The sequence below is a fragment of the Platalea leucorodia genome, assembly GCF_965183815.1.
Source record: "Platalea leucorodia genome assembly, chromosome: 1".
In the NCBI taxonomy this organism is placed as follows: Eukaryota; Metazoa; Chordata; class Aves; order Pelecaniformes; family Threskiornithidae; genus Platalea; species Platalea leucorodia.
Genome location: NC_138823.1, coordinates 133,445,834 through 133,466,632, shown reverse-complemented (window position 1 = coordinate 133,466,632; position 20,799 = coordinate 133,445,834). Strand labels below are relative to the sequence as shown.

At 39.7% G+C, this 20,799-nt stretch overlaps 1 protein-coding gene across 3 annotated transcripts in view; it reads right to left on the bottom strand.

Annotated features, from left to right (window-relative positions):
• The window catches only part of RAPGEF5 (Rap guanine nucleotide exchange factor 5), a 174,163-nt gene that overhangs the window by 25,089 nt on the left and 128,275 nt on the right, over positions 1-20,799 (bottom strand). For 2 of the 3 annotated variants that reach the window (XM_082305523.1, XM_082305525.1), the window contains 7 exons: positions 11,806-11,884; positions 9,566-9,710; positions 8,341-8,438; positions 7,536-7,566; positions 6,509-6,587; positions 3,394-3,543; positions 599-696 (listed from right to left, as the gene is read on the bottom strand). In XM_082305523.1, the coding sequence (XP_082161649.1) occupies positions 599-696; positions 3,394-3,543; positions 6,509-6,587; positions 7,536-7,566; positions 8,341-8,438; positions 9,566-9,710; positions 11,806-11,884 (680 nt within the window). The remainder of the gene's footprint in view (positions 1-598; positions 697-3,393; positions 3,544-6,508; positions 6,588-7,535; positions 7,567-8,340; positions 8,439-9,565; positions 9,711-11,805; positions 11,885-20,799) is intronic. The other variant, XM_082305524.1, reaches the window with a different exon arrangement.

Sequence of the window (20,799 nt, the reverse complement as noted above, 5' to 3'; positions counted from 1 at the left end):
TGCCCTTCGACCTGCTCCCCTCCCCAGCACCAGCGAGAGGATGGAGAGACAGACAGACAGAAGGGAGGAAAGAGGAGATACCACCAGCAATATACGCCAGCCACAGACTGACCATGCAGCTGCCACAACACTGGGGTCACACTGATGCCCAGTAATTTTGGTAGAATTCACACGACATCTATTTCTACATGTAGTAATTTCATGGAGTTTGTCCACCACCTTGGATGATTAGGTACCAGCCACTTTAAATGTTGGAGGCACAAGGGGCAGGGAAGTCACACAGGCCCTGAATAATCCTCATCCCATCCAGTCCTGTACATGCACAAGTCAGCTTTTCCAGGCTGATGTAGATTGAAAGATTTAAGCTGTACAGAAGCTTTGGTCTATTTGAAATTGATGAACAAATTCCATTACTGTTCAGTCAAATAACTGCTGTTAATGCAAGGTATTTTTTTTCAGGTATAGAGCAGCTCAATAAGCTTTACTAAGGAAACAAAAAATAAATTCTGTATTGAAAAAGCCCTCTGAGAGAAATAGTAAGTTCTTGATCTGGAGTCAGCCAAATAAAAAATGGGAACTATACAATACATATCCTTACCAAAGAATCAGTCAGATCTTTTCGGTAGACAAACATACGACTAGATGACTCAAAAGATTTTGAGATAGCCAAGTCATTTGGTTGTAGTTCATGTTTTTCTGTAAAAACAGAAAAAAAAACAGTGAAGCTTCAGAAAAGGAGTAAAAGCTGCATATAAATATGAGAAAAATATTACAAATGTATTTGTAAAGCCACATCAATTTAGAATTTAACTAAGCATCAAACCCAGTCCCTATGTATATGCCAAGCATGGGATCATCATCTCCACACTATTCAGGAACAATAAAGGTGAGTTGTCTCTGATGCTGGACTAGACCATCTGCTTTCAACTTGGACTTCACATCGGATAGAACAGAAAGAAACCCTTGAATCATCTAGTCTAACCTCCTAGGCATTGCAGAACATTTAACTTCAATCCAGTGTATCTGCTCTGAAAAGTCACTACATTTACAGTAAAGCGTCTCAGCCTCCAGAGACTGAGCTGTTGCGTGTCACTGGCAGACAAGAGCACGGGTGGAGATGTTGTCAGTAGCCATGGCCATTCAACAGGAAAAGAAGTTCAAAGTTTCCCAATACCATGAAATTCACACCATGGAGCAGAGCTGAAGAGTCCTTGATAGTACGGTATATACAGAAATTCCTCTAGACCTAGAGGAATTCATTTAGGAAACATTTAAGTGAAAGAGCAGGACACACCAAACTGGTAGCAAAGACAAAGGAACTTTTTTTTTCTCCGCTCCAGAGAGCTGGTTCAGCTCTGGGCATTCTTGGGTGCACCAGAGAAAGGTGGGGGGAAAAATAAAGCAAAACCCAGAACACAGCTAAAAAACTGCCCTGGGAAAACTGTCTCTTCCTGCAGGCTCCAAGTAATCTTCTGGAGACCTGACACATGAGATTTGATTACAGTGACTGTATTAATGTAGACCCAAAAGCACTACAAGCATGTTGAGAGCTACCTTGGACTTTTCATTGCCCATGTGGGAGGCGTAGGACCAGGAGGAGTCTGAGAGCAAACATCATTTCAAACTGTCTTTTTTCCCCTCTTATCCATGCTCACACCCGATACATTTATGTTGAATTACCAGTATGTTTTTTCAAGGTAATTTTGAATAAAAAGAGTGTGCTTGTGCATTTCAGGAGTACAATAAAAACACGTTCTCCAATGCTCATACTGCTGCCCTCCAAGTGGATGGCAGATGACAGTTCTGAGTCATGCAAATAGCAAAAAAAAACAAAGAAAAAAGAAAGCGTGGCAGGCTAGTGTTTATTGCTCACAGCAGAGGAGTGCCAATGCGTAAGAACAAGGATACTGAAACTGTGGTATCTCCGATTAATTCAGGCAACGTGACTAAATGACATTTTGGAGGTTACAATGGTCATGTACAAATGACAGTCCTATTGTACCTACATTTTAATTATTGTTTCTGATTGAACAGCCAAGTGGCAACCACTTCTATTCTGTGGCTTTCTCAGGAACCAATGTGGTCTAGAGATAATAGTGTGTTTCATTATTTATAAATTGTTGGTTTTATTTAGCTAAGTAGGCAGTTAGCACCAGATTTATTGCCATCAGAGAAAAACTTGCCCTGCTCTTGAACACGAGCACAAGACGTGAAACACAAGAGCAACACAGTGATTTTGCAGTGCTGCAAAATGCACTGGAGGCAAGTTTGGGCACACACAAGGGTAAAAGAAGTGTGCCTGCAAATGAGGTAACCCGGCTGGCCAGGACGCCTACGTGCAATGCTCCCGTGTGGCCACTCCGTGCCCAGGCTCTCGACAGCCGGGGCAGGGCACCATCTCCCTGCCACCCACACCGGTGCCCTGCAAAAAAATGGTTGTTAACTGAGCTCGACGTGAGGGAGAAAAATGTGACCTTCCACTTCTGAATCAAATAAATAAACAGAACAAGCCAGGATTTGTCTGTATTTCATTTAAATAGACTGACAAAGAAGTAAGAATGAGTGCCATATATTTTAGGGTGCATCCTTTGTCCAGGAGGATCGACACCAAATAATGTTATCTGAGAATATGGTCAAGATAATGTTCTAAACTCTTAGACCCTTTTTTGTAGATGCAGCTTGGCATTTCTATGTACCTAGTTAAATTGCTTCCTTTATATTCCCTCAGAGCCAAAAGGCACCACAATGAGCAAAACAATCTGACTGAAGACCTTGAGACCTGACAGACACCAAAGCAAAATCTTGGGGGTTTGGCTGGTCCCTAGTGATCAGTCTGGTCTTCCTTAAAAAAGACAATAAGCCTTTCTGTTCAATGAGAAACACTAAAATAATAAGGAAAAAATGTCAGTTGTAAGCAAGACTGCTTACAAAATATTGCTTAGATTGCTCTCGGTATCTCAGCTGTGCAAATACACGTCTCCTTTCTGCTGGAGAATATTCATTACCCATGCCATAAATAAGGAAACAGCCATGCATACAGTATTTGTTATCCCCTTTTATATTTTCAAAGCAAACCATGCCTCATTGCCTTCCAAATTAATTTAAATGCAGAAGTAGATTTATCTGTGGGGAAAAAATAAAATCTTGCAGTACTGCTGGAGACTGAGAGTTCTTTGCACTCCCTTCCCAGCAAGGAGATGCCGTATCCGATGGTACCCAAGAATGAGCTGTTGCCATGGAAATGACTCTCTGGGAAGCAGCTCCTCATTGTTCCCGTGGTCATCCAGCTGTGGGCCCGCACAGGAACAGCTGTATCCTTGCACCAGAAAATGTCAGCCCTCCCTTACGTGATGCACTAAAAGGTAAGTAATCAGATGAAGGGAAGTTATTTACCGCCAGAAAACGTGACTGTCACCAGCGCCAACTCCTCCTCTGGGTACTGGATCTTTTCTGCTACAATCTTCAGTATCTCCTGAGCTGAAGCGGATACTTGAGCCTTCACACTGACATAGGAGTGCTCCGTTATATACACGCGGCAGAAAACTGCACAAAGGAAGAAAGACACACTCAGCAGCAGGCAGAGACAGCTGAACAGAGCCGGGGAGAATCTCGCAGACCTGACCATGGCAATGCCTACAGGGACATGAAACTAAGCATCAACATTTTCCCCCTTCCCACTTCCTCTCCCTGGGAAATGAGAGGGCCAAGTAAATGGAACCAGACCCCCATGGTTGCATTTCAGCAATACCTATTCAAGACTTCCTACCATGAGGATTTGTCATGGACAACCTCCTCTACTGCCTATCTTCTTTCCAAACTCAGCTGTTGCCATTTTTTCTCCTTCCTTTTAAGTTCAGATAAATCACCGTCCTTTCAGTATATTTCATATCCACGGCAGAAATTATTTTGGACCTCCACTTCCACCTGGAACAGGCAGCTTCACAAAAACAGCGCTCCCTGCTCTTCAACCACTCCCGCTAGCTTATCTGTCTAGACATCTAAACTACTTGCATTGCCAGAGTATTTTAGCACCAGCAGAGGCTGCCCGAACAGCAATGCAATTAGTTCTGACAACTCATTCCCTGAATCATTTGCACCACACATAAAAGGGACTGGTTTGGAGAAATTCCACGGGCTCATCACTTCCACTGAGGTCTATGAGTCGGTTAGGCTCTGAGAGGGAGATTCCCAGCAGTAATGCTGTGGTCAGCTCAGGTAGCACTTTGTTTCTGCTACAAAAAGGGATGTATGCTCTCTCTGCTTGCCAGAATTTTAGGTTTACATCTTTTGCCGAGTTTGCCATAGCCAGTTCTTTGAAATACAGCTGCCACACTTAAAAGGGAAGAAACAGACTTGCATAAATATTTCAAAAATTACAAATTCTGCTAATAAGAACTGCCACAACTCTTGGTTTCATACTGACTTCAGTGCTTAATTAAACTTTCCATTTCCTTCTAATCTAGTACTTCTTATTGCAGACAGGCTGCTACCATGTCAGTATAAGACAAACCTTTTCTTCTCCAGAAATGCTGTATTTTTAAAAATATTTTTATTGACAGATGCATGTAAAAATAGCTCTTTGCTTATCCTACAAGTCTTCATGGCTTCAGGGCACTTTCATTAACCAAGACCATGCCAGAAGTGGTTAAGAACTCTGTCTGCGTTAATAAGTTTTTTTGTGTTGTAAAGAAAAAATGAGGATAAGAAGGAAGGAGGAGCTTTACATTTAACCTTGGGGAAGAAAAGTAATTTGATTTTATAATTTTTTTCTTAACCTGTCTCTGCTGACAGACAGTAAATCAGATGCTCATCCTATGGCAGAATCTCTCTTCAGAATGGATATAGCTCATGAAAAGATAGAGACATCAAATTGCACTCTGAATTACTAGGTAGAATATAAATTTTAAGAAATCTGACAGGAATATTTGGACTCCATACGCGGAGCACAACACAACTTGCCTACAGTGAATTTGTTTGACATCTCCTCTCTGCCATTCGGGAGGGGAAGATGGCAGCAATATGTTAATTTATAACTGGGCTATTGATATATCCTTTGCTTAACATTGAACTAAACCAATCTACAGGTCAGGTCCTCAAGCACAACAACCATACTGATTCTCCCAAAGCCTGTTCCCCCATGCACCTTTCCAACGTTCTCTCTGCGGTATCTATTGGCATGGACCATGCCATCTCTTCCAGGAGCCTGTGCTGCTCCTCTGTGGGTGCAGGAGGGAAGGCCAGTGGGGAAAGCAGTCATGGGTCGCCCTGGTAATGCTTACATGAGGGGATAATATGCCTCTGGTCAAGTGGCCTGGTGCAGCTTGGACAGACCCATCCTCCACAAGCACCATCGGTCGGCAGCACTCCACCACACCAACTTAGATGTCGACCCTCACCATCTGTCTCTCCTCTCCCCAACTCCACTTCAGCTATTTCATTCCTTCAATCCCATTATCTTCCGTGGCTCATGGTCTCAAGGAGTGAGATAAAAGCAATTTAACCCAGCCAGGGCTGGCCTTGCTGGGTCCTGCCCTTCTTGTCCCCACAGCGAGGCAGTCTGCCCCCTCTCTGGTGCCAGTACATTTCCCTCCCCATTCACCCATGAGCCGTGCCCAACTTTTTAAGAAGAAAAAAGAGTGTGGGGGTTCTCATCCAGAAATGACAATTTTAGAAGCAGCCTTGATAACACAAATATCAAATAAACTTACATTTGAAGCACGGAAAGAGGATATCTATCAGCAGCACATATTGTGTGGAAAGACTTGGCATTGAAGGAGCTTCGTTTTTATTCTGTCACAAATGAGCACTAAAAATATTCTGACTCCAAGTGAACTTCCGGAGTTTTGTTCCCGGTGAGAAACAAAGATATATCGTCAAAGGGCAAGACTTCCAGGTAGGAGGTCCTTCTGCCTGTTCTCTGCTTGTGTACAGTGTTATCCTCCTCTCTGCCTCCTTCCTCCTACGGGCATTACAGGAGGGTGACAGCCTCACTGTGTTATTGCATTAGTAGTGATGAAGGGAAATTGCATTTTGAAATGGTTGACATTAAAGTGAAGTGGCACCTTGCACTCCACACGGAGATGTTTTTGAGGAGAGAAGGAACTAAGTGCGCTCCCAGAGTTAGCAGATCCTGGCCCATTTAATGCGACAGGCTTATTTGTTCACCTTTCACAACCAAGATCTAGGTCAAGAAACCAAGAGCATGAAACGGAGCAGGAATTAACGCCTGGTGGATGGGCTGCCAGCACTGCTGGCAGGCACGCAGCTCTGCTACAGGGCTGCTGGAGGAACCAGACAGGGGCAAAAAGCCCTTGAGATACCATGTCACTGCTGAACCCCTGCAAAGTAGGAGGCAGGAAGGTTACCTCACACAGTCAAATCATCTTCTGTGGCCCTAAGGTGCTGTTCAGAAGCTATATGTCAGTTAAAAAAAATTACACTATGGGCAGCCCTTGAGAAACAAATTTGCTGTTTTGGAGTTTTCCCTCCAAGTATGATTGATACTTACTTTCTTCTGTTTCATTCATGGTTCCTCTGTGTTGCAGCCAGTTCTCCTTTAGACTGAACTGGTGGAAAAAGGTTTTATTCTGTGAGTGGGAGAAGGGAAAGGAAAAAAAAAAAAAAAAAAAAAAAGACAACAGTGACTCTCTGCATCCCTGCCCTTTACAAAGCAGTAATTGTCAGAACACAGCATTCAGCCCGTGCGTCTGGCCAGAAAGGTTTCTGTATAGGAAATCCACCCACCCTTTCTTGGCTCAGTAAACTGGGAGTTGCCTTACTAAATAATGGCCAAGGTGGGGATTTTGGAGGAAGCGGGATATGCTGAGGCTAAGCAGCCTGCACAATTCATGGTTCTCTGTAGCCATGTTCAGAGCCCATTTCTTATACACGTATTCTTACATACATTTCCTATGTACCAATCAGCCTATTCAGCAGTTTCACTACAATCTCATGTTCTGCCTCCCACATTTCCACAGTAACATTTTAAGCTCATTACACACTTCAGCTTCAGCCTAGTAAATTTGATGAGCACAGCAATTCACCTCTGTGCAGTTTGTACGCCAGCTTTCTCCGGCTGCACCTTCTCCCTCTGGTCAAATAGACAGATTCATGTTCCTCTCTTTCTTTCTCTGTCCCTGCCACAACAAATCTCCCTTTTGCTCTGTCTACTTGACATCCGTGGTCAATGCCTGGGCTCAGCCTGGTTTGCCCAGGTTGATACATCTCTCTAGCCCCATAGGGACATGCTCCCAGGCCTCTCCTGAATTCTGACATCTCAGAGCATCTTGTTAAGATGCTAATACTGTCACAACCACTGCAGGTTAGCTCATGCAGCTGATATCCAGGCTGCACTGGCAGGAAAAAAAATTCCTTAAGCAATGTTGCAGGTCTAACCTCACTGATGTATCCTGTCATGTTTTTGGCCACCAGTCACTTTCAATTGAGAAGCCAAGAAAAGAGAGGGAAGTGGGCAGAGGGGAAGAAAGCGAGATGCTAAGTTATCTAGCAACCAGCAACAATCAGGTTTGCGTTACCTTTCGGTGAGGTGAATACTCATCTACAGTGCTGAAACAAAAAGGAAAATCCAAATTATTCTTTCCAGTCAAAGATTAGGAAAAGGAAGTTTTAACTATTACAAAGTTTACATCAGAAACTTTTTAACATTAAATGGTCACTGCAGAATGGCTGCAAAACTCCTTCAGGGAAAGCTAAGGGCACCTGGCCCAGAAAACTCTTCTGTGACTTGCACAATCGATGTAGTGAAAAGCAATGCTGGCAGCCTGCAAGCTGCTGGAGAACGCGGATGCAACTCGGGCCCCCAGAGTAAGCAGTGAGGGTCACCCTCAGGGACACAGCTCTTTCCACTTCCCCAACGGCCAAACCACGGAAACAGACTCCATTTGTTGAAAAACATGCCAAGGAAATATCTTTTACCAATACCATAATTAGTAAAATAATAACCCTGAGATGACTACTGCAAAACAGATTTGCTTCTCAGAACTGCAGATCGCAGAGAGAGAATGAGAATGAATGTACCACCTGAAGTCACAGACTGCAGCTTCTGAGGGAAATTTTGCCAGCTTTTCCACTAAGTATTGCTCCACTTGCAAGTGATCCCAACCAAAATTGATGGGAGTGACTGTTGAACCACACACACCACCCAACAAACATCAAAGAAGATTGAATAATCTAGCTTTAGTTTAAAGAAGAGATGATTTGTAAGAATGAATATAGTACTTGTATCACTCATCACTTTACTGAATTACAGCAAGATGACAACAAAAATAAATCACACTCTAAATAAAAGGAGACTGGATCACAAACATAATCAATACTTACTGACGACGATGCATCCCAAGTATCTTCTGAAATTCTTTCAGTTCCTTCTCAAGAATGGGATATTCATACACATCATCTAACACATTCCTGTATATCGTCTACAAAATAAAACAGTATCTGCAACATCTCATAACCCAAGCATAAATCTAAAGCATCATATCAGTGGTCTAAATCAATTCAGGCACTAGCCTACTAAAACAAATTTCATCATTATATTTACGCAAGACCCACAAGAAGAGAACGTTCCTGTTTAAATTTCCAGACTGGTCAATATTCAGCCTGCCTTTGGCAAAACACTCTTTGTATCATCACCAAGCGAGAGGGCAAAATGTTAACACTCATTAGTCTACAAACAGGAAGATTTAAAACAGCACTTGTGGCTGTTGTTACATGAACTGTGGGTTAGGTCATCACTTATCCAAAATGATAACAAACAAGTTCATTTGATTTAGACTTTTAAAATGGAGAATGGTCTCCTTCACTTTTCCTCACATTTGCATGCATTTTAAATCGAGTTGATGTCTCTCTCAAACAAATAACAACGTACGCCTAGTTGTAAACTAATAAATAAATAAACCCTACTTCTTATTTTCGGGGGGAGCATTGTCTGAATATCATCAACCAGGAACCTCAGTTAAATGTAAAAGACGGTACCTCAGCTAAGGGGTAAATAAACTGAATCAGTAGGAAGAAGATCCTTGCTAATAAGTAAGGACATGATTTTATTTATTAAAAATACATAAAGCTGTGCTGCTTTCCATGTGCACCTGATAAACACCGTAGAATAGCATTTCACTCCTCGGCCAAAGTAGCATCTCTTACAAGGATCTCAAAACTCCCTTTTTGTCTGTGACCCTCTGGATACCGACTGTAGACCCTGTTCTAGCAGACACAACCAGTGTGTCCAAGGAACCTCCACATCTTTGTAGTTTTATTTCTTACCTTCCTAACTTTTCCCATTTTCTAGAGAGCATGGAGTTCTATAAGTTTCGTAGCTGAAAGTAATGATTTTGACATTGAAAGTATTAACATTACACGTTTTCTGTTCAAACTCACTATCTGTAAGGCATTCAAAGAAGACACATGTAAATAATTTTGTATTATAGATTTCACGGAGAAAATTTAAGAATGAAAAATTATGCTTTATAGATTTTGCTGTTGGGGCTTTTTAGACACAGTATGATAATTAAACAGCACTGAAATGCATAAGAAAGTGTTTCAATACCTTTAAAAATTGTTTTAAATGCTCATCTTCGTGTAACCAGTCTTTGTAGAGAGAAGTCCACTGAGACACCAAATGCAAGACTTTTCGCTTCCTACAGGACACATCAGAGTCGTCTTCTTTCCCTTGGTGGTTCTTAGCACAATAGGTACAGTAGGTTAAGGAACAAATACTGTGGTCTCACTGAAACTTCAAAATTAAGTGATGGAAAAGACTTCACAATCATCTCGTTAGCTATTGAAAAATTTTTTTTACTACATTGCTCAGTTTTGAATGTTTTATCCTGTCTGGAGCTTTAGGAGTTTCATCAACTTTTTGGAATGAAATGCTCAGTAATAGAATTGTCAGTTCATCCTCTGTGCCAACAGGATTTTTTTCCTTTATAGATTAGAGGGGCAAGTCTATAAAAGTAAAATCAATTCAAAAGAAATTATACAATGTTGAGTCGTATCTTTTCTGCAAGAACTGGGAAGGAACCTTTGTCCTGCACACCGATGCCAACATGAATGTCTGTGGGAAGGAGGACAATGCATCATTAACAACAACAAAAAAGCCAGGCAGAAGTCGTCACTTTCTTTTTCCCTGCACAAATTACACTATCTGCAGAAATAACACTATTAAAATAAAAAAGAAGGTGAAAGAATCTATTTCCACCATTGTTCTCTATTCACAGAGCAGAAACACCAAAGACACAAGATACCCACTTTGTACATTGTTCCTGTCCCTTTGCTATTCTTTCTTTTATTAGGTGAAAAGATGATGTTTTCACCACAAAAGGTAAAGAGGAAAAAAAGAAAAGAAAAAAAAAAAAAGAAATGCAAGTTCATTTTATCATACAAGTTCATTCAAACAATACTCCATAGCTTATGGAAATACTTGGAAATACAAGAAAAAAATTCTTTTATCTCAGAATGAGTTAGACTTATATACTGTATCACATGACAAAAGGAGCAGAGATTGTAAAATACTTATTTTTCATCTTTTCATGTATTCTGAAATGTATTACATAGATATAGGTATTCTAAGAACCAACATATGGGTCTGGATAGGTATAAATCCCATTTTAAGTGTCATTTTGTAACAAAGGTTTATACTTCTTTAAACAAAAACAGCAGACATAAGATTGCATTGCTGCCACGAGTTAGGCATCTGTTTCAATACACCATTCAAGCATTCTTGTGAAGTAAGTATGCACATACTAAAACGCTTATGTTTTGGACACAGGTTTATTCAGAGGCAGCTTTAGCTTTGTACATTCAACTTCAGAGCAGGAATTTTCTGTTTATTGATTCCTCAGCTATGCAAATTCTAAATGTTTTAATAGGTGAATGTATATATATCTCTCTATTTACAGGCACATGCCAATTAGGGGAACTCATATCCAAACTTGGATTTAATGTTTCCAGTTTGAATCTTTTCCTTTACAATCCATTTAAGTTAAGAAAACAATATAACCTAAACTTCGGGAAGCTACAGATTTGAATCAATTTCAAAGTATCATAAAACCTTATGAAAATTGGACTGGAGAAGAAGAGTCCTTGAAAGATCAGCTAAACCAGTCCATCCAAGTCCACCCTAACTAGTCCACCCTAAGAGAGGCTGAAGTATACCTGATGTTATCCTTGGAATACATTTTCTAGTTTCTTCTTCCTGGTAGTCTCCAATACCAAAGACTCTACTGCCTCACACATTCTCCACTCCAGTTTCTTTTCTTAATGTAAAAAAAAAAATTTCCTAGTATCTAACATGAAACTGTCTTACAGCAATTTAATCTCACTGCCTCTGGTCCTGTCTGGCATCAATATGGGAACAGATTCTTCCCTTGCTCTTTAGGTACCTGAAAGATCGTCCCATTTATAGTTTCCCTTTTTTCAGTAGAACAAATCCAATTCTTTCAATCCTTCTTTGTAGGTCTTTTTTCCTAGAATATTGATAATTCCCATTGCTCTCTTCTGAAGTTTCTCTTATTTGTTCATGTATTTCTTGGGGTGTGACACCAAAACCCCAGGTGCAGTCCATCTTCTAAGCATGTCATAGTAAATATTAGACAATTACTCTCTTTTCTCACCATTCTTACACGCAACATCAAAATAATCATGCGGGGTTGTGTTTCAATAACATCAATATGCAAAGAGCAAAACTAATTATCCCAGACATGCAATTTACTACATTTGATATAAGGCCTAATAAAACTAGGGGTAACTGTGTGACCCCTGTTAACGCAACACTTAATAAAAGGATATTGCCTCAGAAGTGCCTGGCACAAGTCATCAGTCGTCATGAAGACTGTGTACGTGAGAAGGAAGTCATCAAGGAGAGTTTCTGCAGAGGAAGACAAAAAAGCCCAACACCACGTTACTGAGAGGAAGACGACAGTATCTATTCCTGTTAGTGTGCATGGCGGGAACAGGACCCCCTCTCCCCAAGAAAAGGTCCAAAGCATACAGAATACATCAAACTAAGTTTCAAACAGTTACCAATATGTTTCCACTGCAGAGATCAGATCCTTTATTTAACAAGCACGCCCTCAGTTCTCAAAGAACCAACAAGCACGAATATGCACAAAATAAGCCACAGTTCAGGAATCAGTAAGAAAGAGACCTTATCATGAACACCACCATCCTGGTTGGCTCTATGCATGCAAAGCAACCCTTCCACCAGCTAAGTTGTTCTGGAAATTCAGAAGAAAAGCTTTTAGTAATAGGAGAGAGAAAACTGTGACTGCCATGTACCGTGATTAACATCCATGCACAGTCGTTGACAACCATGAAAGAAATATATTCAAATCTTTAGCTGGTTAGTCTTGTGGGCATCACTTAAGTGTTGAGAAGTTTTCTCTAAGGTTTACTTAATTACATTATGAAGTGTTTTTTTTTTCTTCAGCTGGTTTCTATCAGTGTTACAAAAACAGGCTGCAGGTACTTGCTGACAGACCACCTCTACCCACTGCAGTTGTGGCACCTCAGGTTGTCAGGATGAACGGCGCTGCAAGTTCAGATCTGAGTGTAACTTTCTCATTCCTCATTCCCATGCCACACTAGTTTTAGGATTTTTTCCAAACCTTTACCACATGCAGCAGGGAGGCTGGAACAGGACTGGGTTTGCTGTAGGGTGAGGGCTCGGGGTAATCTTGTAGTGGTCTTCAAAAACCCAATGGCACAGTAGAGATAAGATCAAATCAGACTTTTCCCAGAGGTGTGCAGCAAAAAGACAAGGGGCAACCATCAGAGATTGCAACAAAGGAAAATGTGTCTAAACACAAGGGATTTTTTTTTCTCCTGTGAGGAGGGTCAACCCCTGGGACAGGTTGCCTAGACAGACTGCAGAACCTCCAATATCAGGTATATTCAGGGCTTATCTGGGCAAAGCTCTGAGCATCCTGGTCTTACCGGACCTGCTTCAAGCAGGGCTTGGACCAGAGTTCTACAACTCTTAAACAAATTTGCTTCCAATTTTAGTAAATTACTCCTATACGATGTGTGACCTAGGAATGAAATTGTATTTGGTTCACAAACAACAAAATCTTTAGTTTTCTGAAAACAGACAAGAGAATAATATTGGTCTTTTTAACCCCGAAATAAAAATGTTTGTGTTTCGGTTTTTGTTTTTGTTTTTTCTTCCCAAAATGGTAAGATTTTCCTCAAGTTCTGAGGAGTTCCTGTTCATTGTATTTCTTTGAATTTCAGCAGATATACTGTGTTCCCTTTAACAAGAAAACAGGTTTGCACCACCTGCTTTCTCAGATGAGAACAGGAACATGGACAGAGGCTGAAAGATAACAGAAGTAGTATCGGTTATATTGCAGAGCAAAAAATACTTCACCGGTGTAACTATTTGTTACTAATTCGTACCAATTATCCAGTTGTGATTTAAGTGGTAGATTTACAACTGTAAAGACTAAGGGCTGAACCACACCTCACATGAAAAAGAAAAAGCTGAGCCCTGATTTCCTTACCCTGATTTTCTCACTATTTGTTCATGATCTGTTCCAGTCCAAGCTAGTGCTTATGTACGTGTGTGCAACTGAGAGCATCCCAGCAGCTTTTCACACCAAGACTGCAATTTCACAATAATTTAGACCAATTTCAGTTACAGCTGCCTTGGACTTCCTTGTCAGTAAATGATTGACCCCATAGCTGCGGTGCAGGATGGCAATGAGAATTCATCCATATATCATTCAAAGCCAGATATCATGTGGATATCACATGGATGGATAGCTAATGACATCCCACCCTGTGAGCATGGGATTCAAAATACTTCCATTGTCTTAAAAAAAAAAAAAAAAATAGATCTAGCTAGATCAATGCATTTAACGCAGCTGGTCTAGAAAGAGTCCTGATCTGAAGACGCATAGCTAAAGCCCCTTGCATTCAGAAGCAAAACAATTAAATTCTTTATATTTCACCAACATTGTTAAAAATGGTGGAAAGTATTATCTCTGTATAAAAAGAATATTTTGTCTCAGTAAATGAAAAGACATTGTGAACAGCTTGTTCTCTATCTGAAAGGTCATCTATTCATTCTGTTGTACATCTTTTGGATGATACAATGCAGCTATTAAAGTTGGAGGTTTCACAAACATTTATTTGGAAACTGCTGTTCTTGGAGTCAACAACCACATTTTAGTTCTTGACTGAACTATGTGACTGTGCAGTGATCCTCAAGAAATCAAAGATACACTTACAACAGATTATTTCCCCAACTTTCTCCTCTGTATGGGTGATATCTGAGTTTCAGCAATACATAGCCATGTGTTCAGAAAAGAAATTAAATACTAGCTGAAGCAAAACAGGAATGCTTATCAATGAACTTCTGCAATTGTTCAAAATAGTGTGATTTTATCTTACTCACTGGCTTTAAAATACCAATTTAAAAGTTTATTTTTCATACCTGATCGTCTGTTTTACAGATGTCTATCTTCAATTCTTCCAGCATCCCAAAGTGTTGGGGTGGGAAGAAAGGCTGATTTTGCTATGATTTGAGGTTTTTGCTTTTTTGCTTAAACTTTTTACAAGAACTATGATTACTAATGCAATTCTCTCAAAAAAACTAATGAAGGGAAGATTAAAATTGTATGTCAGTTCAGAGAGCTTATAACTGTTTTTAAGCTCTCTGTTTATCTCCCTCTCTCTGCTTGCTCAATCATACATCTATCTGTTCAGTCTCTGGCTTCCAACAACCTTCTCAAGAAAAGGTATATCACTCAGCCAACTTAAAGTCGCACATATGTACACAGAGTGATTTCCTTTCTCTTCTAAATGCAGAGGAAATGCTAAAAAGAAGGAGGGAAGTTCACAAATTATGATTCCCATAGCTTGTATATAGGCTAGATCTCTTCAAATTGCCTCTGAACTTGTTTAGAAATTTAAACCCTAAAGGAATGTTTTGAACAAAAAAAGTCTGGATTCTACATGTGGTCCATTAATAGCATCACTCATCTGTTAAATTACTTTAACAAGTAAGCAATGAAAGTGCTTTTGCTAGGTTAAATGTCTATTACCAGACGTCACCTAAAGACTTTACAATAATATTCATATTTTAAAATGCCTGTACTAGCTTGTAGGTACTTCCCTGAAGTCCTACTGTTCACTGTAACTGTCTTCTATATTTTCTTCCTAAATTCACTGTAATTTAAAATCGTTCCAGAATGGTTTTTCATGCCACAGCAAGGACACAAAACCTGAGGGTGTACTGATTCTTCAAAAATCATTTGTTCAAAACAAACAATTGCACACTTCTCAGATACTTTTGGACATTAATACATGTCCACAAATGATGATTTGCTGCTCTTAACCTGCAAACAGAGAGGAAGGCTAAGCATGAGAGAATTTATACACAGCAGATTTTTCATTCTGTGTTACTAATGGCCACTAAGAGCAGTAAATTTGAATGAGGAAGGGCTCCAAGTGTACAAGTTGGGCTGCTAATTATGAACAGAAGTCTTTCTGGGGTTTTTCTGTTTAGTCACAGTTGATTTAAGAGTTAAAAAAAAAAAAGGGCAATTCCAGCCAAATCATTAATTATTTACAGCACACCATATCCCCACTCAGAATGGCAGTGAAATGCATACCTCTGCTTTTAAATTTTACTCTGTGTCCCAGTTTCTGCATAAATTTGGGACCACCTTCCCCATTATTCCCATAGAAAAAGTTTTTCTAGTATTTGTAGCAAACAGGGAGAATAAAATGCACAGTAATAGTAAGAAAAGAAAAAATCCCATTGGAAGGGAAGTCTTTGTGCAAAAGCCTGTGATGATATGCTATTTTTTTTTAATTTCTCTTCTTCATGAATTTTTTATTTAATCATTTTCTTCCAGCTATCAATCTAATTTCTCTTTGTTCCTCACAATTTTTCTTTATTTGGCTAAGCAATTATTACAAAGTATGCAGTTAGCTTGCAGCTATGGAATATTTCATTTCAAAGACAATTTCAAGCATTTTAAAGCTTCATTAAGACATGCAACAGAACCAGCACGAGTTCAATGGGCTCCTGCTCTTGCAGTTCTTTGGGGGCAGCCTTAGGCAGCAATCTCACCACACCGAATATGTGCAAGTACCATAGGTATAAAAATAATAAAAAAGAAGGCACTGTGCTTGTTTGTTATTAAATAATCAATTCACACCAGCTTCTGCTGAGGCAGTTTCTCACGGGCTGTGTGTCCCCCCTCCTTTCCCCAGGTCAAATAAGGCAGCGCGGACACCAGCTTTACCAGGAGCAGTTAGTACCGCTCTTCCCATCTTTGTGCGATATCCAAGTCCTTCTGCAAGATACATTCAGGGTGGCTGAGGGATGAAAAAAGCAGTATATAGACATGGGATGTTCTGACTCATGTGAATTACCCAGGGAACATTTGCTTTCAGCTGGTAACTAAAGGACTCAGCAATACGTCTACAAGACAAGTTGCAACTGTATTGCATGTATAAGGTGATGATGGCCAATGGCAACAATGGTGTATTTGGTGGGGAAAGGGGATCTAGAGTCCCAGAGGCAACAAACAGTCATATATTTGGATAAACAACACATCATATATTCCCACGTACTTAAAAAATCCAGAGGATTCCCTGCTGCTTTCCATGTGCCCACTTACCTCTCTAACCAGATCATACCTTTCTCTCCGAGAGGGCAACTCAACCAATATTAACTCAATGTGAGGGCATGTTTTTAAATGCCAGGAGAGTAGAATGGGTTTCTCACACAGGTTTACACACCAAATTTGATTTTTCAATGGTTTCTTTTCTCCCTCTCCACCCTCTTCTCTAGGCGGGGTATCAATCACTAAGCCTTAGGACGGAAACGAATACAGATCTGTAGCCAGAAATCGTCCGTGACACACATTTAACAAATCAGGACAGGCAGTACACTTCATGGTGTTGCCATGTCTAACACCTGTAAGCTCTTCTCGAACTTGAGCATTTTCTTACTACCACAGTGGTACAAGGCATCAGTGGAGCAGTCTCACATTAATAACTTGTTACTTAAACATCAAAAGAGACTTAATCTAAAGGAAATGCCTTTGTCAAATGGAGTAGAAGTTAAATTCTTTTTATTAAATATATTTGAGGACAGTTTTTAAAAAGCAAATATTTCAGTTTAGCTGGAATAAGTCAAGAAGGAAAAGTAGGGAAATATTCCAGTGTTACAGATAGATACACCTAACTACCCACCTAGCAATTTGTATGTCCACATATCCAACCAGTGTCTTTAGACCATCACAGCTAAAACAATACTGTATACACATTTACATTACAAACGTGTTCAATAGTTCAAACTGTATTCAGAATATACCTATTGCTCTATTGCTAATATTAGACACCCTGTCCAGCTAAGCCAGATATAATCATTCCTAATGCCAGCACTGAGTCATTAATCCCTTTATACCCACAAGAGGTAACCTGAAGACAAATTCCAGTTTGTCCTGGTTTTCTGATCACCCTGTTACATCCTCAATAGTTTTTGTTTTGCTGCTTCTCAATGGCTACCCAAAAAAAAAAAAAAAAAAAAGGTGAAAAATAAGCCAAGCAAGCCCTCCCACTTTCGATGACAAACTGTGATTGCCGAGGTGACAAGAACCATTCTCTTTTTCATATCGGACTTTACAGGGCAACTTTTCACACCCTATTCTTCCCACTTTATAGCATTTCTGTTTCCATGTTCTTTCTTTGCCATTACATGCTTATTTAAATATTAAGAAAAAAATAAAGCTATGCAAAACAAGAAGGCCAACAGTATTTTAAATATGCAATGCATGAACTTTTTTTTCTTATAATTAAATGGTTCACAGAAGGTAACTTCCTCTATACAGAGGAGTATAAACATATAGACACTGTGCATATAGACTCTACATTCCTTTATCTGCGGATTGTCTCTATCATGTACTGTTAGTTGAGGAGAGGGTACTAATAGTGAAATATGTTTAAACTGCAAAGAAAACCAACTCATCTGCTTGTTTTTTTTGTTTTGTTTTGGGTTGGGTTTTTTTGTTTTTTTTTTAAACTTATCACCATTCCAAACCCAAATCTCTTCCACTTTGCACTGTACAAATCCATTGTGAATGGCTGTGCAAGAATTACAGAAAGATTTAAGGGTTTTTCAGACTTGTATTCCACACTAAACCGGATTATAAGAAAATATAGATAAAGTACTGGAATGAAAGTCTTTTTCCACTTTATGCAAAGTAGCTATTCAGCTTTCTCCAAGGATTTGCTGGAGGAGGCCAAACCTGTATGGAGATGGGGGGGGGGGGAAGAAAAAAAAAAGGAAAAAAAAGATTGCCTGAATGAACAAGCCACAGGAATTCACAGTTAACTCACAGGTTAAAACTACTCTTACTGCAATTTTGTAGTTCGGCAACCCCTACTCTGCTACATAGCAGTTGTGGTTTTCGCTATGACTATGAGAATTGAACTGAGTAAAAGGATGAAAACTCATGTACTGAATTAAAAATATTACTCTCTAAACTCTCTGCTTTCCAAGCTGAGGAAATCGCTAAATGCCCTTACTGCTCAATTTATCGTTCAGAACCATACCAAATAGAAGGAGATCATAAGATCTGCTTCATCCTGAAGCATGTTAGAACCTGAGTATAATGTATTGGTGGGCAGCATGTAGGAACTCCAGCAGCATGAAATGTGAATGGGGGTTACACACGCATTTTTCAAACATCAATGCAAAATCTGACTTTCATGCGGTAATGAGACCTCTTTGGCATTGGGGGGGGGGGGGGGGCGGGATTTTTTGAGAAAGACAAAGACGGAGAGAGAAATAAATGTGTTGTAGACAACACACAACAAATTCTAAAACTCTTTAGCTATGCCATTTCCCATTTGTGATTATGGCAAAGACGATGGGATGACCATACGGTCAGGTCCTGATATCCCCTTATGTTAATACACTTAACAGTATTAGTCAGAATTCCAAATTTAAAAATCACCAACAATTTCAAAATTTGCTCTCATTGACATTCACTGCATCATCCCTACCTTGCAGGACCAGACACTTCTCTCTAACATTTAGTGCAGCTCATCCTCCAGGATATATTTGGGGGGGAAAAAAAAAAAAAAACCAAACCCAACTGAATCCTTTGGAATTTTAATCTTCCTGTGTATGACTGAAAAGCTGGGCTCAATAATGCTAATGCACCTTATGACTTCAAAGCACACACTGGAAATATTTTTTTTAAAGAAAACATTCACTGATGGGGTTAGCAATACTATAACTGCTCAGAAATAGTTAAAACTTGCATTTTTTACAATCACCAAGAAAAGCAGCCCTATGAGATGGGGTTACAGCTGGGCAAACAGACAGATGAGCTCCCTGTGCCTGAGTAAAATGGATGCTGATTACTTACTATTCTACAGGGAATAGACATGTTTTGCTATTTTAAATATTCACTCACTGAGTTCAAATTAAACTAAATGAGGGCTACAGCGCAACATTTTCAAGTTTTTCAGCCTCTCATTGCTGAAAGCCCTTAAACTTGATAAATTCTTGTCACCCCTCTTGCTCCTTTCTGTAAAATGAGAAAAATTATAATCACACCTCAAGGCAGACACTGCTACATGTAGAATTTTTGCATGTTTAGGTTCACATAATACTATGCAATGCTCTGAAACCTTTCAGCAATGCAAATGCATGTCCAGCCAGTTGTAGTTGTAATCAGAAAATTGCTTGTTCTGCAGAAACAGAAAAACGATTTGAGGGCAACTCTTTCCAAAGATAGGAGTTTCTCAATAATCTGTAATCCCACAGCAATTTACTAAAAATGTGAGGATGTCTCCGAGTAGAAACAGTTAATGCAAACTGCTATCATTACTATCTGATCTAGCAAGATATTGTTCACGTCTGAGAGGGTGGATCTCCCTTGAATCCAGCAGATGGCAATGGCACTCAGGACCTTGCAGGATTAGCCCTTAATCCAAAATCCAATCCTCTAAAAATGCTATGCCACCATGGACACAGCATGAAGCAAAAAATGAAAATTATGTTGAGAAAGAAAGGTCAATGGGAAAAAGAACATCGATATATAATTTGCTGCTAATGTATTAAAACAATTATAGTAGTTATGTCATCTAACCACCGAAGCACCAAGAAATCAATGCACAAAGGAATAAAGAGCAAGCCATTTATTTCTGGCATTGGGTTAGAAAAAGAAAATACATAAGGGCAAGATATTTAACCTGTACAACTAGAATTTTTATTAGAGCACAAAAATCAGAACTAGGAATAATTTCTAAGGTCATCTCCCAGAGATTTCTGGCAGTATTTTAACATCTGCAGAATGAATCAAACACATTCTGTCTGGTAAGGTCAAAGATCCTCCTGAAGTTGCATTCCAGTTGCTGCTATCACATGTATTGGAGCAGTTTCATATTTTGTTTGAGGGACAAAAAGCCCTGAAACCACAGGCAGAGAGCAAATGTCAAACTTGTCTGGCTTTAATGAGGCACCAATTTTTCCACATAGAAATCTGAAGCTCATTTTTTTTCCCCAGGTAGGAGGGAGCCCTGGTGATTAATGTGCAGCTATAATGGTCGGGGTTATTTGAAATTATTGGACAAATCCACTACGCCTTATACATTTCTAAGTATTAGCAATATTGCCTATAGCAGTCACCCTAAGATATTGCTACTTTTTGTTAAAAAAAAGCCCTTGACTACTGGAACTAAAACATTCAAGCTTTCCATGCAGTAAAGCTTCACTTTGACAGTAAACTGAGGCGTTTTAATGTGAAGTCCTCA